Source organism: Amia ocellicauda, chromosome 18, assembly GCF_036373705.1.
Source record: "Amia ocellicauda isolate fAmiCal2 chromosome 18, fAmiCal2.hap1, whole genome shotgun sequence".
NCBI lineage: Eukaryota > Metazoa > Chordata > Actinopteri > Amiiformes > Amiidae > Amia > Amia ocellicauda.
The window spans coordinates 15,617,599-15,632,527 of record NC_089867.1 but is presented as its reverse complement, the minus strand read 5'-3'; the positions used below and the strand labels follow the sequence as shown (position 1 = coordinate 15,632,527).

At 40.6% G+C, this 14,929-nt stretch overlaps 1 protein-coding gene across 1 annotated transcript in view; it reads right to left on the bottom strand.

Annotated features, from left to right (window-relative positions):
• The window catches only part of tsnare1 (T-SNARE Domain Containing 1), a 148,788-nt gene that overhangs the window by 101,601 nt on the left and 32,258 nt on the right, over nucleotides 1-14,929 (bottom strand). The window contains exons 3-4 of the mRNA XM_066691190.1: nucleotides 8,009-8,086; nucleotides 7,804-7,873 (exon numbers count right to left, since the gene is read on the bottom strand). Of these exons, the coding sequence (XP_066547287.1) occupies nucleotides 7,804-7,873; nucleotides 8,009-8,086 (148 nt within the window). The remainder of the gene's footprint in view (nucleotides 1-7,803; nucleotides 7,874-8,008; nucleotides 8,087-14,929) is intronic.

Below are 14,929 nucleotides of genomic sequence, written 5' to 3'. Positions count from 1 at the left end.
ATAGGCAACATTATGTTTGAAATTAGGTGTAATCAGATTCCATGGCGTATCCTGGAAGGGAAGGAAGAGCCAACGCAAGTGGGCTAATGCCGAACTGAGCAGCATGCTCCTGTCCTGGGAGCGCACAGTGGAGTCCATGCAGCTGGCTGAGCCTATTGCCATTCGTGTGGATCTGAGCGTGCTCTCTTAGATAACAATAGTGCAAATGGGAGGGCAGATCAATCTGATCCCCACTGGTGTCCATAATGACTTGTTTGTGTGGAAGGACGTGGTACACAGCTTCATGAAAGTGTCTCTAGCTCAAGAGGGTGATGTGATATGAGTGGTATGTTCTCAGGGTCTCATTTGAATGTATTAGGAATGTGCATTACAAATATTTTGACTACTGATAATTCCACAGCTGTTGTCAGCGATTATTCGAATAGTCACCACCCGCATTAAAAATGTGACATATATTAACTGCTGAATAATGCAATGTGACAATTTTTGCAATTGCAAAAAGTTATGAACTTTATGTTAAAACAACTTCGTTAAATAAAGGATTTGTAAAAATATCTTCCTATTAGAAGACATATAGAAACGGCATAATAACAGCAGCAATAAGCAGACCTGTCAACTCTCAGGCATCTTGTCAGATTCTCATATTATTATTGTTTCCCGATATCGTCGCAACCTTTTTTTTTTACCACAATTTTATATTATATAAAGGTTGTGATTATTTGTTTATAATGGAATATTTTGCAATTACAGATGTAACTGACTGACCAACATATTTTTCTTTTTCAATTTGTATTAATTAAATTTCCATTCAATAATAGTTTAGTAATGTGAGCTGCAATGAAAATGCCTTAACAGTAGGGTCCTTTTTTTATACTAATTTATACAATATACTTAACTAAACGATTTACTTTTCCACGTTTCCAAATCACACTCAACACACAGACTGCCGATCTACGATTAGAGTTCAGTGAATACAAATAAATAGCAATAGCTGGCTGTGTGTGTAATATACATTTTCTGTCATTGCTAGTTTTGCAGAAGGGTGTTTGGCTTTAGGTGGGTTATACCGCCTCCAGATTTGTGGTAGTTTAATTGCACTACACATACACTTGACAGGGTTTTCATTAACTTTGTCAAAGTATTTCCATGCAGAACTTTTCTGTGAGGATGCCATTGGTCATGTTCTTTTGGCACAGACTGTTGCAGATATGCACAGATCTGCAGAATTCCACCGATCCCATTGGTGGAGCCGTGCAGATCTACGTAGATCTGCGGAAATCCGCACTACATGAACACGGCCATGGTTGGCTAAGGTACGTTATAGTTTAGCCAATCACAGACAAGAAATAATTATTACCACTACATAGAGAGCCAATCAACAGAACAGGCTTAAAAATTAAATCAATATATACTTTATTTTATTTTTTTAAATGTAACTATCAAATGTCAGATTCACTTCTCGATAGTGGCCATCATCATCCCTAGAATGTAAACCCAGTATTCACTGCTGTCTGTCATCTAATTGCAGCCAACCCAATGCTGGTGGCTGAAGATCTCCCATTATTGGAAGGACTTGCCATTTATGCCCATGCAAGTCAGACATAGTTTTAAGTGGATGGGCACGGACGAACCCCGAACCCTGGTGTCATCAGCTTCACCATCAACCCCACACAAAAAGCTACGGATATATATAGGAGGAAGCAGCACAATCTGTTGCCATTTGTGTCTGACAATGTACCATGCTAGAGTATGCTCCGCCAAGTTGCAACTTTCTAGATTGTTCACTTCTTTTTTTAGGCTTTGCTTTTCTCAGGTAGACCTTAATGGATACTGAAACAAGAAAAATAAATCAAACGTTGCCCTGCCATTGAATTTTTGATGCTGGAGAACACTCTCTCATGCGCTCCAAAATGATTTTGGTTCAGTGTTCTCCACAGTCAAAAATGCAATCACCGCGTGTGAGCAGGCACTCAGGAAGCAAGGACATACTTCACTTTGACAACCTTTAAGAGCTAAGAAGGATCCTCCTGTGTTATTTAATTACCTTGTCTCCATCTTTGTCTAATTACAAAGTCTCGGTCTGAGTGAAATACAATGAGAGTATAACAGGCCATTAAAATGTGAACCCACAGGAAGTCAGCCCAGTGTAAAGATTGGGTCGTGTTCCTGTGTTATATGAATTCATAAAACTTGGTAAGCCATGTTGTCTCCTTCTGTCCAAGGGAGAAGTCATGAAACCCTCCACTAAAACCTCCCTGCATGTCAAGTGTAGCTTTAATGATAATCCTGCACTCGACTGAGAGAAAAGAAAGACAACGGAGGACTGACACAATCTGTCTGAAATTATCTGTACTTTATTCTTCATCAAGATACACTGGCATCATGAAACATACAATTAGTAAAAGATGCTCTTTATAGACTATATTGATCTCAATCACTTTCATTGCAAAGCTAAATTCAGCCAACTGTTTCAAGACAGACAAGAAATACTAGTCTGTGTAAAACAGTTCTTAGTTTGAAGTTTTAATACGGCTCATGGCCTTCTTAAAATAAAACTTTTTTGACATTCCAAAAAATATGAAACCACACATTGGCACGCTGGGAATGAAGACAAGTAAATAATTTAAAACTCCAGCGGTCGAGGACGTTAATAAATGCAAAGGATGCTTCTTAAATACCTTACCCTCCCTTCTCTACATCGCTCCCATTAATGAAATGCACAGATTTTGAAACACGCGAAACAAGTCAGCTTGACTGAAAACAAAATCTGGTTGAACGAGTTGAACAAGGAGCACTGCATGAACGCATGACTGAATGAGCTATTTTTACAGTTTGTATAAAAGTGTCCTCAGAACATGTTTAGGACATTAATACTTCTAGAACCTCTTATGCTCCCATTACTGCAAGCGCTGACAGGGACATGAGAATGCATGCTTTAATTAGAGCGAGTCCTTTAATTCATGCCAGACTTAAGCGAGTACTGTTAGTTATTTTTAGCTTATGTTATTCATAAGTCCACCTCTATTTTTATTAGTCAGTAGGCTTCAATGACATTAGAGAGTCATGTCTCGTCTTGTCTTAACTCATTTGGATTACACAATAGGTGAGTAGGCCATGCCTCCGATCCACAAAAATCTGTCTACATTTTCAGCTTTTTTTTTCCGAGTGTTTGTTTGCTTTTGTGACAGCTGAAGACTCTTACTTTTTTCAATTATGATTCTGGATTAATTGACCAGTTATCACGGAACCAACTTACTGCTTTATTCAATAATATATCTCCAAACAATAGTCATTTTCTTAATTTTGAAACACTGTGAAGCCACCTGAGTCCATCCACAGTAAAATGAAAAGATGCGCACAGTTAAAACATCCATTCTATCTATTACCACAATGTTATGCATCTGTAAGTAGTGTGATCAGTTTCCGGGGATTTTGTTCACTACTTGCCTTTAAATGCTAATCAATTTCCATTAAGCCATATCTACATTCCAGTTACCAGAACAAATCTGCTTCATTTGCAGTCAAGAAAAATGCACAGTGACAAAACTGACACTTTGGAAGCTAAATCAGGCAAAGAGCGGGAACACAATGCCCAGTAAAACGGGATCAGCAGGGGTGAGGTGAGTGATTAATGCGATTGGTTAACTCTTGTGTTTGAATGATAAAAGCGGCAATAGAGCATAATCAGCGACTGAATCGAGACCTGCAGGTAATCAGACTCAACCTTGTGTGGGCATTAACAGCTCTTTATGAGATTCATTCAGAGCGTGGATTGGCTCACATAAAGGGACAACAGCTGATCAGAAAAGAAATGTTGGAACCCCAAAGTCCTATAATTAAGGTGATCATGCAGTGCCTCAAGTATGCTTCAAAACAAAGTCAGCAAGTGCCTGGTGGAGCACATGCTAGTTACGGTGTCCCCGTGCTTGTCCTCTTTGGGTCGTGTCCCTGCTGTTGTGAACCAACAGACTGATTGCTGTGTTTTATGTATATATTTTTTCTTCCGGGCAGCTTGCTGGTTTCAGTACACTGGCAGGATTAGCTTAGTATTCATCAAGTAGTGCCTTAATTCACACTGATACAAAGGGTGCTTCATTCAATGCACCACCACTCCATGACCCTAGAGCTGCTAAAGTCCAAATGTACTGCCTCAACTCATTTACCATTTAATAGAGTACGATGGAAAAGATGTGTGTAAGGTTCAGTGTAGGACCTTCTCTGTTTGAGATGGCAGTGGAGGTATAAGCACATAGGTTATCCACCATACAATCAATTGTCAACTGTTGTGTCTCTATGACTGTCCATTACTAGATGACAAATGCCCTAAACATCAGATGCAGTTTGTCCCTTAGACGTCCATGTAACATTTGCAGTTTCACTGAACTGTCTGAAGTATTGATTAATTTAATTTCTTCTTGGAGCACAAGAGCACTTGAATTTGTTAATGCAGTGCTGCTGCACAGCGAGGTTTGCGTTGTGAAAAATACTGCACCTATTTTTACCCTGTACTCAAGTACCGACCCTTTGCCTGAAAGACACAGAGGGAGAGCATGAGAACATGTCTTTCGAAAAGGTCAAGTCTATGGTGTAATATCTGAAATCGGGACTGGAGTCGGGTCGAGTCACAGGGCAGTAATGACTCGAGTCGTGTCAAGTCACCTATCTGGTTCAAGTCATTTCGAGTCATTAGTTCTAACAGTTTGACTGAAAACAATGTTCAGGTAATAAATAAGTAATAGATTAATAATAATAGTAATAGTTTTCTGCCTTGTGTTTAATTTCTCCACAACCTGGACGTTAAGTGCCACGAATAGTGCTGTATTTATTGGTTAAATATGCGGTTTAACAGGCTTAAACAACACAAATGATGGTTTTATTTGGTTACTGGTTGAGGTATGGATTGAATTTACTAAATTGAATATGAACTATGGTCTAATCTTGTAAGATAAGGAGACTGTTATTGATTTATGCAGTCATGTCTTATACTTTGAAAAATATCTTATAAGTATCTACTGGTTTTCTCTCCATCTGCTCTATTGTTTATAAAAGGGAATTTAACTACTGCAGGTGTTTTTGACTTTTCATCCATGATTTTTCTAAATTAAGATCTCCATTCCAAAAATATGCAAAATATGTGTGGAAGGAAATTATCAGTAAAACGCACCAACATTTGCAGTTTTATTAAGGTGTGTGATGTAACAGCTTGCTTAACAATGAACCTGTTTACACACAAATCCACAACATGAGTGTGTGTTATGGAGAGGCTGGGCTTATTGAAAATGAAACACTTGTGTCATCGATTGTATTATAAAGACTGTGACTCAAATAAAGTAACAAGTTTTGCACAAGGACGAGTCAAGCGTAGTCTTTTCTTGCAGGGACTTGAGTCGAGTCATCATTTGACGAGTCACAGAAATATGAGTCTGACTGGAGTTGAATGGCGTTTCCAACTTTGGCTGCAGTGTGAGCCTGTCAGAATAGACGGAAACACCTTGTATTTCTGCTGTCCAGGAAAATCACTCAACATGGTTTCATGGAGATATTCTTCAAGTATGTAACACAGAAGCTGTACAAAGATTTTGTCATCTGCTGTGCAACAAGAATTACAATCAAGTGTCGAAAAACCCTGTAAGACACACCTGGATACTAAACTAAGGTACATTAGGACAATAACTGAACACACCTGTCCCCAGCAGGGCCGCACTGCTCCACTTTAATAACTGAAAAGGAAATGGTCTCACAGCTGTGGTAAAACTAGCCAAAGACTCCAACTGAAAACTATTCCGAGTCCGTTTACAGAACTACAAGCAGTTTTCTTTTTCTTTTCTTTTTAATTATGTTCTTATAAAGATTTTATTTTCATCTGTCATAAAAAGTCCACGTGTGACAAGGCGAGAGAATCCGAGAGATACAGAGAAGATATATAAGGGACTCTGGGTGTTTCATTAATCCACTTATAATTCATGGCGTGCGTTTCCATGACTGACGTGAGGTAATTTCCAGTAAGTGTAATTTGGACGAATGTCAGAACGGCTGTTCAGTTTCAGAAAATTGCAGAAAGGAATTTAATCAGGTTTTAAAGGAGACACAGTGAAAGCACTGGCCTCCCAAAAACTCACCGAATGTATGGCTTGTCTCCCCTGAACTCAGACACACTCACATTCGTGGGACGGTTTTGCAGTAACTTTTATTTTTCTTGTTTTCCATCAGCATAACACTATTGCACCAAATCATCAGACTGCAAGAACCAACATCGACCTATGAGACTGCCACCACACACCTCTCTGTCATTCGCAGCACTAAGCAGCGCCGCATAAGCCTTTAAATGACACCGGAACATTTGGGAAAGCATCAGAGTTGTGACCCCTAGCCATGTAGGGCTCTGTGGAGGCATAATAGAATCAGGAGAGCAATCCCGGGCTCTGGTAGCTTGTCCGCTGGTATTTATTGAGTGGAGGTGTGAGCTAAGAGATTGGCACAGGGGAGCTGTTGCTACAAGGTCAAGCAATAAAAACAAAGTGGCTTGCATTGTAAAACGCCCGAGAAGTAACAATAAAAAATAATAGTAATGGGGGGAAAAAAGTTATACTACTGAGAGCTGAGCAGGCAAAACACACAGTGAGAGAGGATGTTGCCGGTTATCAGGAAGAGAGAGAGAGGAAAGTTGTTTTGCATGTATTGTTTATTTCTGAATGCACTGCCCACTTTCGCTCTTACCTGAAGTGGCATAGGATCAGCGCCGGCATTGTTGACAATCATAATCCTGGGTCTATTGTCTGAAGGAGAGGGCTCAGCAACACTGGCTATGAGGGCTAAAGCCTGACACAATACCAGGTTCTTAAAGTGACAGACTGAAGGTCTTCTCAAAGTAACAACCTCGACAAGACTAAGGGTAAAACTTGAAGATGAATGCCGGGATTAGTCAATACTGTGATTTAAAAATTGACCCATAACGGATATGTTAGAGCCACGAAAAACATCAGACCACTGGGTGCACTGAAAGCACAAAACGGCAACATGCAGGGAATTCAAACATGGGGAAAGTGTTGAGAGATAGGTGTAGATCCTGTTACCAGAAAATGGTTTCAAAAGCAGGGAACAAATTGACAAGTCATGTCGTGGAGGCTAATCTTTCAACACTCAGAATGCACTGAGGATAAAACGGCATTGGTATGTAAATAAAAAATTGTAATCATAGTTTTTAAAAAATCATGAAGCTCTGATGTGCTGAATACTATTTTCTCATCATTAAAAGTTCAGTTTGGTGTAGAATTTATACTGATGAGCACAAAAGAAAGTCAGCCAATGTCAGAATGCCAGTAGTTTTTGCTCGGCTATTGAAAAATGTCTAACAGAATTGATGGCATGCCAGTGGACATGGGGAAGGTAATGCATTTTAAACAGCAGCAATTATTTCAAATTGTCCACTTTATCATAAGGTCTGAATTGGGTAATGCTAGCGGTTCAAAAAAAAAATCTATATGAGCTACAAAAAAAAAAGCAGAAGAAAGAAAAGAAACATTCAAAGATATCTATAACTGCACTAAGACATGGTTCCAGGTCAGGGTTCTCAGGAAGTGCTGGAGTTATACCTACACCAGGCATTTATTTTCAGAAAAAAATCATTTTAAACTGTGTGGGATAAGGAGAAGAGCAACACATCGTATGCTTGGCAGAGTATGTCTGTCCAATAGCTTCCGAACTCAAGGAATGCACTGACGCCTTGGTGGATATTGATAGTGTATTGGTGTGGGCAGGGGTGAGTGACTGCGTGCGGGTCAGGGTGCCGGGCCGCCCACTCACAGGCTCTGACGCAGCTCCTCCGTGTCTCGGGATGTCCCCAGTGACTGCAGGCTCTTCTCCAGCATCACGACTGTGTGATAGGGAGACAGAGACCGTGAGAGAGATTGAGAGACACAAACGTCTGTTGCGTGTGATAGGTAACCCAATGTTTTGTTTCGAGCATGGAAGCTCAGCGGATCTAAAACTGAAGAGTATTTAAGCTCACCGTTCGCATTGATCTGGAAGATGTTGGAGGACGTCTCCTGGAAGACATCCTGGAGCTCTGAGGGACTCACCTGGGTGGCTGAAACAGCAAACAGATAATAGTCCATCAAGCAGGAATCCAAAATATACATACAAATGTCCAGTTTGGGATGGGGAAACATAGCTAGGGCTAGCGTTAGATAACCCCAGAAACCTAGGCTTCCTTAAGTTCTAGGGCTGTATGTTTTCAAGCTAAACTAAATCAGGAAAAGTGGCCGATCAGGTTTACCTTGAGATGTTGGTGCTGGCTAGGGTTGGGGTTATGGCAATAAAGTTATTTTTTAGTCAAATGCACTGCTTTGCTGACATGCACATTTATCTTTAAGTTATACAAGTGTCTTAAAAGTAAAATATATTATAAATATAGGAGTTCCTTGCATGAGAAACACTAAAAATGTGCTCTTAGTAGGGCTGCCTTGAGAGATTAATTCACTTCAAAGTCAGCGTCCTTTGCTGACCTATTTTGTTTCAAAAAGGATTTCAGCATTTGCAATAAAAGTACACAGCTTGCTGTGATAAAGCGCAATTTACTTCAAGAGTTCAATTGTGTTAATAGCTCTGGTGCCAATAAAGGCGATTTGAGAGAAAAGCTTTTAAGTGTAGTGGAAAAAAAACACATATTGAATTCTTTAATATTTATACTTCTTAACCAAAGAGGTGCAGATCTCTGTTGTATAACTCTACATCGTCTACCTCTACCCTCCTGAGAAGTGGTGAACCAGTGGGGAACAGACATCAGACTCCCCTCAAACTGCTGCTACATGTAATAAAGTCTCAGCTCTCCAGATCAAACCTGTTTATCACTGCACATTTAATATAATCAACATACTGACAAACTCACTTTACCTCTCTCCATCTGCCCCCAATCTCTTTCTCCCCCATCTCTCTCTCACTCTCTCTCTCTTTCTCTGAACCACTGGCAGCTATCCTCAATTCAGACCTAGTTTATCTCATCATTCAGTAAAATCCTGCAAAGTATTTGAAGGTTCTTCCAGGTTTCTATATCTTAACCAAATACCTCTTAACATTTTCACACAAGCAAGTTTAATGGTGCAGTAAGCTTTTAAATAAATCATTCCCTTTCATTTTCTAATCCAGCACCCCCCAGCTTCCCTTGGACCGAGTGCTGGTGATAACAGAGAGATACAGAAGCTGGTGGAGCAGGCAGACCTATCAAAGAGAGCCCATACACTCCACAGACTGGGCCACAATTCTGGTAATGGGCGAAGTCTATTCAGAATTCAGGCAAGCAAGAAATGTACCTGTAAACCCTTCATATATTTTTTTTTAATGTAACGACACTTTACCACATTTTGTTTAAAAGGTGCATAGCCTTATAAGGAAAAAATGAACCCACCTTTAAAAAATCACAATACGGAACGCTCTGGTGCTGAACTACAGACCCGATCTTTAGTGTGAAAACATGCAATTCACTGAAGGCTGGAGGTGCGCTAAATGAATCCCCAGGAAAATTTAGATATATTTAAAATTAAAACAGCAGACCAGTTTTACTGCAAGATATCTTGATATATATATATGTCAGCAGTTAAAACATGGGACCAACATCACTCACAGACCAAATCATCTCCCAGAAAGACTTCTCTCATCAAACTGGGAAGGGAACAGCATTGCAATAACCAGAATGAATCACTCACTAGATACTTGTACCATGGTCTTATTTTCCCTGTGGACAAACTATGAGCACACTGCCCACTCTAAAGTACATCAATTAGACGAGCAGTTTGCACATAGTTTGTCTAGAGGGAAAATCAGGCCTTAAAGGTTATTTGAATATTTGCATTTTTAATACACCGATGCAGGCACCCATGTGTGCAGCACATATTTTATCCACAGAGACTGGGGAGAGCAAGGGAGAGAGAGAGAGAGAGCTGTTCAGGGGAAACAGTAGGATGTGGTTTGTACCTCCATCTCCTCATGTACATCTGATGGGGGACAACCCAGACCTGCTCCTTCAAGCCTTTTCCAATATGATCTTGAGCAACCCAGATTCACAGAGCACTGAGCCAATGATTTCACACTCAGCATTTACTTCAAAATTTATAAAAACAAACAAATCACCTGGGCCAGATTGTATATTTCCAACAGTACTTAAAGAAATGAGGGAAATTATTTATAGGCCGCTAACTCAAATATTCCAAATGACACTTAGAACAGGGGATGTGCCAATTGACTGGAAGACAGCAAATGTCATACCAATCCACAAGAAAGGGGACAAAACTGAGCCAGGAAATTACAGACCAATCAGTCTCAGTTGCTTCTAACTGGAGTGAGGTTGTTAGTGGAGTTACACAGGGATCAGTACTAGGGCCTGTGCTTTTTCTAATCTATATTAATGATCTGGGCTCTGGGATAGTTAGCAAACTTAGCAAAAGTGCAGATGCTACTAAAATATGTGCCTCAGCAGATACAACCTTGGCAGCACAGGCTTTTCAAAGGGACTTAGATAATATTCAGTTGTGGGCCGACACCTGGCAGATGAAACTCAATGTGGACAAGTGCAAGGTATTACATGCAGGTAACAAAAAATTCCACTATAATTACAATATGGGAGGAATAGAACTAGATGAAGTAACATATGAGAAAGACCTAGGAGTCTATGTGGACTCCTCACTTTCTCCATCCAAACAATTGTGGGGAAGCAATAAAAAAAGCCCACAGGATGTTAGGGTATATTGTCAAAAGTGTAGAATTGAGAATAAGGGCAGTGATGTTCAGACTGTACAATGCACTAGTTAGAGCTCATCTGGATACTGTGTGCAGTTCTGGGCTCCACATTTCAAGAAAGATATCGCTGCTCTAGAGGCAGTTCAGAGGAGAGTAACCAGACTTATTCCAGGTCTGAAGGGAATGTCCTACTGAGAGACTGAGGAACTGAACCTTTTCACCCAGGAACAGAGGAGACTACGAGGGGACTTGATCCATGTCTTCAAAATCATGAAAGGCATCGACCACATCAATCCAGAGGAGCTTTTCCAGATCAGCAGGGACACACGCACCAGGGAACACAAATGGAAATTGGGCTTCAAGGCATTCAAGACAGAAAACAGGAGACACTTCTTCACACAGAGAGGCGTCACAATCTGAACAAACTCCCCAACGATGTGGCTGAAGCTGAAAATTTGGGAAAATTTAAAAATAGACTGGATAGGATCCTTGGATCACTAAGTTATTAATGGACACCAAATGAGCACAATGAGTTGAATGGCCTCCTCTCGTTTATAAACTTTCTTATGTTCTTATGTTCTAACACCCCTTCACTCAACCCAAGCAAGTACCAGAAGTGAGCTGAGAAACAAAATATTATAGCTCTACCTCAATAAACATCAGCTGTGAGAGACATATCTACTGGCCTGTCTCACTTTGCCATTAAACAAAGGTGAGACTATAATGATTTGTATTTCACACATTTCAGGAAAATGTTCTCACACAATCTCAACCCAAAGACAACACACACACACACACGTGTATCAGACACATACCCAGTGCGTGTGCATGAGATGAGAGCAGTGGGGGTAATGGCGTGCACTGCAACTGAATAAATCCCAGGCATTGACTGACAACGGGGGGGCAGAGAGCATAACCCAACCGGATGCACAGCTCTTCATTAAGAAGCGGTGCAGATGGAGCGATAAAGAGAAGAGTAATACAGGAAGTGAAGCAGACAGAACAAACTAATATCAGTGATGTAGAGGAACAAAGAATCCAATAGCTCACACTCCATTAAGAGGACGAGACCTCCTGGGAGTCTGAGGTACACCTCTCTAGGAGTGAACAGCAGCACCTTGCACGGCTAGAGCTTTTAGAAGCATGACAAGAGTGTGCATTACACACAAGGGATACCGAGGTGGTAAAACACAAAGCCCTTTACTTACTCTCTGACAAAGTTCCTGTGGAAAGACCATCTAGTTTATATTACTCTTATATCTGATGGAACACAAACACATAGCATCAACGTCACACCGATTTAAAAGTATGTGAGTATCTTTGTCTCATTAATCTGTGAAATGCCAGAAATTACCAGCCATGTCATTGGGTTTGTGTTTTACGGGATGAGGAAGTAGGGTGATGAATGATAGAGGAGAAAGAATGTCATGGCCCTTCCAAACCCATTCTCTCCACTCAGCAGGTCCAGTTCTGTTACTGCTCTCCTCTTTTCTGACACCTTTTTCTCCCTGGAACAGAGGAGAATACGTAGGGACTTGATTCAAGTCTTCAAAATCATGAAAGGCGTCGACCACATCAAACCAGAGGAGCTTTTCCAGATCAGCAGGGACACACGCACCCGGGGACACAAATGGAATGTGCTGCAGTCTCATCTGCTGCGGTACAGAGGCACATTTCACAGCCCACAGACAGAAAAAGAGCAGCGGCCTCTGCCTATTGTTTAAGACCAGGAACCCAAATTATAGTAATCAGTGAGCAAGAAAACAGGAGAGAGAGGATGGTATTTCAAAGTGGTTTGTTACAGGGTGGTGTATTGATGTTTTTTTTCATCCCATTGTTGATGGTGGAAATCCCAAAAAAAGGTTATGTGGTTGAAGAGAGAGAGAGCTCACAGAGAAGCTCTTGTGTGTTGTCATTAAAATCATTTTCAGATAACTGCATGTAAATCAGGGAGTAGGCCTGAGGAACCAAATGAAAGAAATAAACTTCAAAACAGCCCCCAGCATAGCTTTCAGTTTGATAGTTTTAAATTAAATGTTCAATCTCACAGTGAAATATGTGCTGCAAAAATGTTTTTGTTGTTGTTGTTCTTGTTTGTTTGTTTTCTAGCCTTTCATCATTTCAGGTCTAATAAACCACCGATACAGGGATTAATTACAGCATGAAATGAAACCGCATATTGATGTTTTGATATTATAACAACATTAAATTGGGGGAAAACTACTTCTGATGTAGGTGCATTTGATAGGAAGAGCCTTGGTAGTGCTATGTATACACAGGGAGGACAAGACGACAAATGAAAACAATATAAATCATTCAAACAGTAAATACTTTTTGTCTGACTTGTTCTCGGCACTGTAAGGTTCTGGGCGGGTGATGAATGTGCTTTAAAACAGGCCCTGACTGATGGGTTTCACAGGGAAGACTCATCACCACATTAATTTATCACAGAAATTGTACAGTCTAAAATGTGCGATTGGAATGAAAAGCTGTCGCCGGTGATAACACCCATTCCTTACAGCACAGAGAGTTCAGTAACAGACTGGGTTTTTCTTTTTCTTGAAAGTGTTTCCTTTTACCACCCCACAATAACACGAAATTGGCTTACAATATTAATGATTAGAAGAATCACAGCTTTATAAAGTATATATCTAAAGAAGTGAATGTATTGATGAGCAGTTTAAGAGGTTTCCATGTGGGAAGCTTGTTGTACAGTACAGGTTATGTGTTGCACTGAAGATAATTCAAGACTTGTTTTCTGACAGCTAGGCTTCCCTGTCCTAGGTACTGAAAATGTTATATGAGCTCCTATAAAATTAGGCTGCACACGTGTTGGTTGGATCATTCCTGGGAATAACACTGCGTCACATGTAATTTTTGCAGTTAAAAGTTAGAGTGAAGTACTTCTCTATGTGGAGAAAAATCTAACTTTTAACTATTATCCTTGACCACACAGCTCCACGTCTGCCGAACAAAACAAATAAAACGTCTCGCAGAAGCAGACAGAAGTCTTTGCAGTAAAAAATTAAGAAGAAAAGCCACCCGAAGGAGACAGGCACAGAAGGCATTAGAGGACTTATTTCGTTATGAAACACAGGCGTTCACCAACTGTTGAGTTTATGCAGTGTGTCACCCTGTTTTGAGACGCTCTCGCTAATTCTGTCTCCGGCGCTGAAGCCTGCTTTCTCTAATCGGGGACCCGTGTCCACGAGAGTCTGTCTCAGGGAGGAAAAACAGAAGATGAAAAATGAAGTGAAATAATGACAGGTTTGGAAATAATCCTAAAGCAATGCAACTTCATTCTCTGCCAGCAGGGTAGATTTATGCAAAAGCATTTACATAAGCAGGGAGAGCTGCCAGTGTCGGATCAGACTCCCCGACTCTCACAGCTCCTGTCTGCCCGCGCTGCCCCTCACTGTCTGCTGCCTCAGCCCCGTCCCCAGGTCACAGGAGAGGGGCAGGAAGCATTGCAGCACCTTGCATAGCTGTGAGAAACTCTGCAACCCCAGCTCCAGTGAAAGGATCTGATTTCCCTGGGCACTGCATGTTACAGTGTCAGTCTCTCATTGTGAAAATGAAATGTACAATAGTACCAGACTTACTTTTGTTATGAGATCTACATCTTGGCAGTCAGTGCAAGGGCCACACAGACATCTTCCTGAAATACAACTAAGGAAGTGGTTTATTTATGAAGTACGGGGGCTAATACTATGATACTGTTCCTATGGTAGTTGCCCTATTTTTAAATTAAAAAGTAAATTGCAAAGCAATTTGGACGCCAGCCTGGCCCTCCCTCTCGACTAACAGCTCCAACATGCTGTTCCTTTATTGCCACGTTCACAAAAATAGCAATAACTAAATCCCACTTTTAAATCTAATTTAGCTTTAAGGTGTATTTCTGGCAATGTGGAGCTCACACAAGAACAGTGTCTGAAGTACGCTTGATAGAGAGATGCAACAAGCACAAAAAGTCTGGAGACACACAGATATGTGAAGCAGGTCAATCACAGTCCTATACCAACTGTAGTCAGTGTGTTGCTTTTTTCCTGAAGTCTATGTTTATCAGAGTGTGAAAGAATGAAGTAATGTAGACAAGGTGTCTTAGCATGTATACTAACATATTCGTATGTGTATATATTTGCTTACATTAGGAGGAATGACATTGATGAGTAGAAATTAAGCTGCCACGGAGTACTGT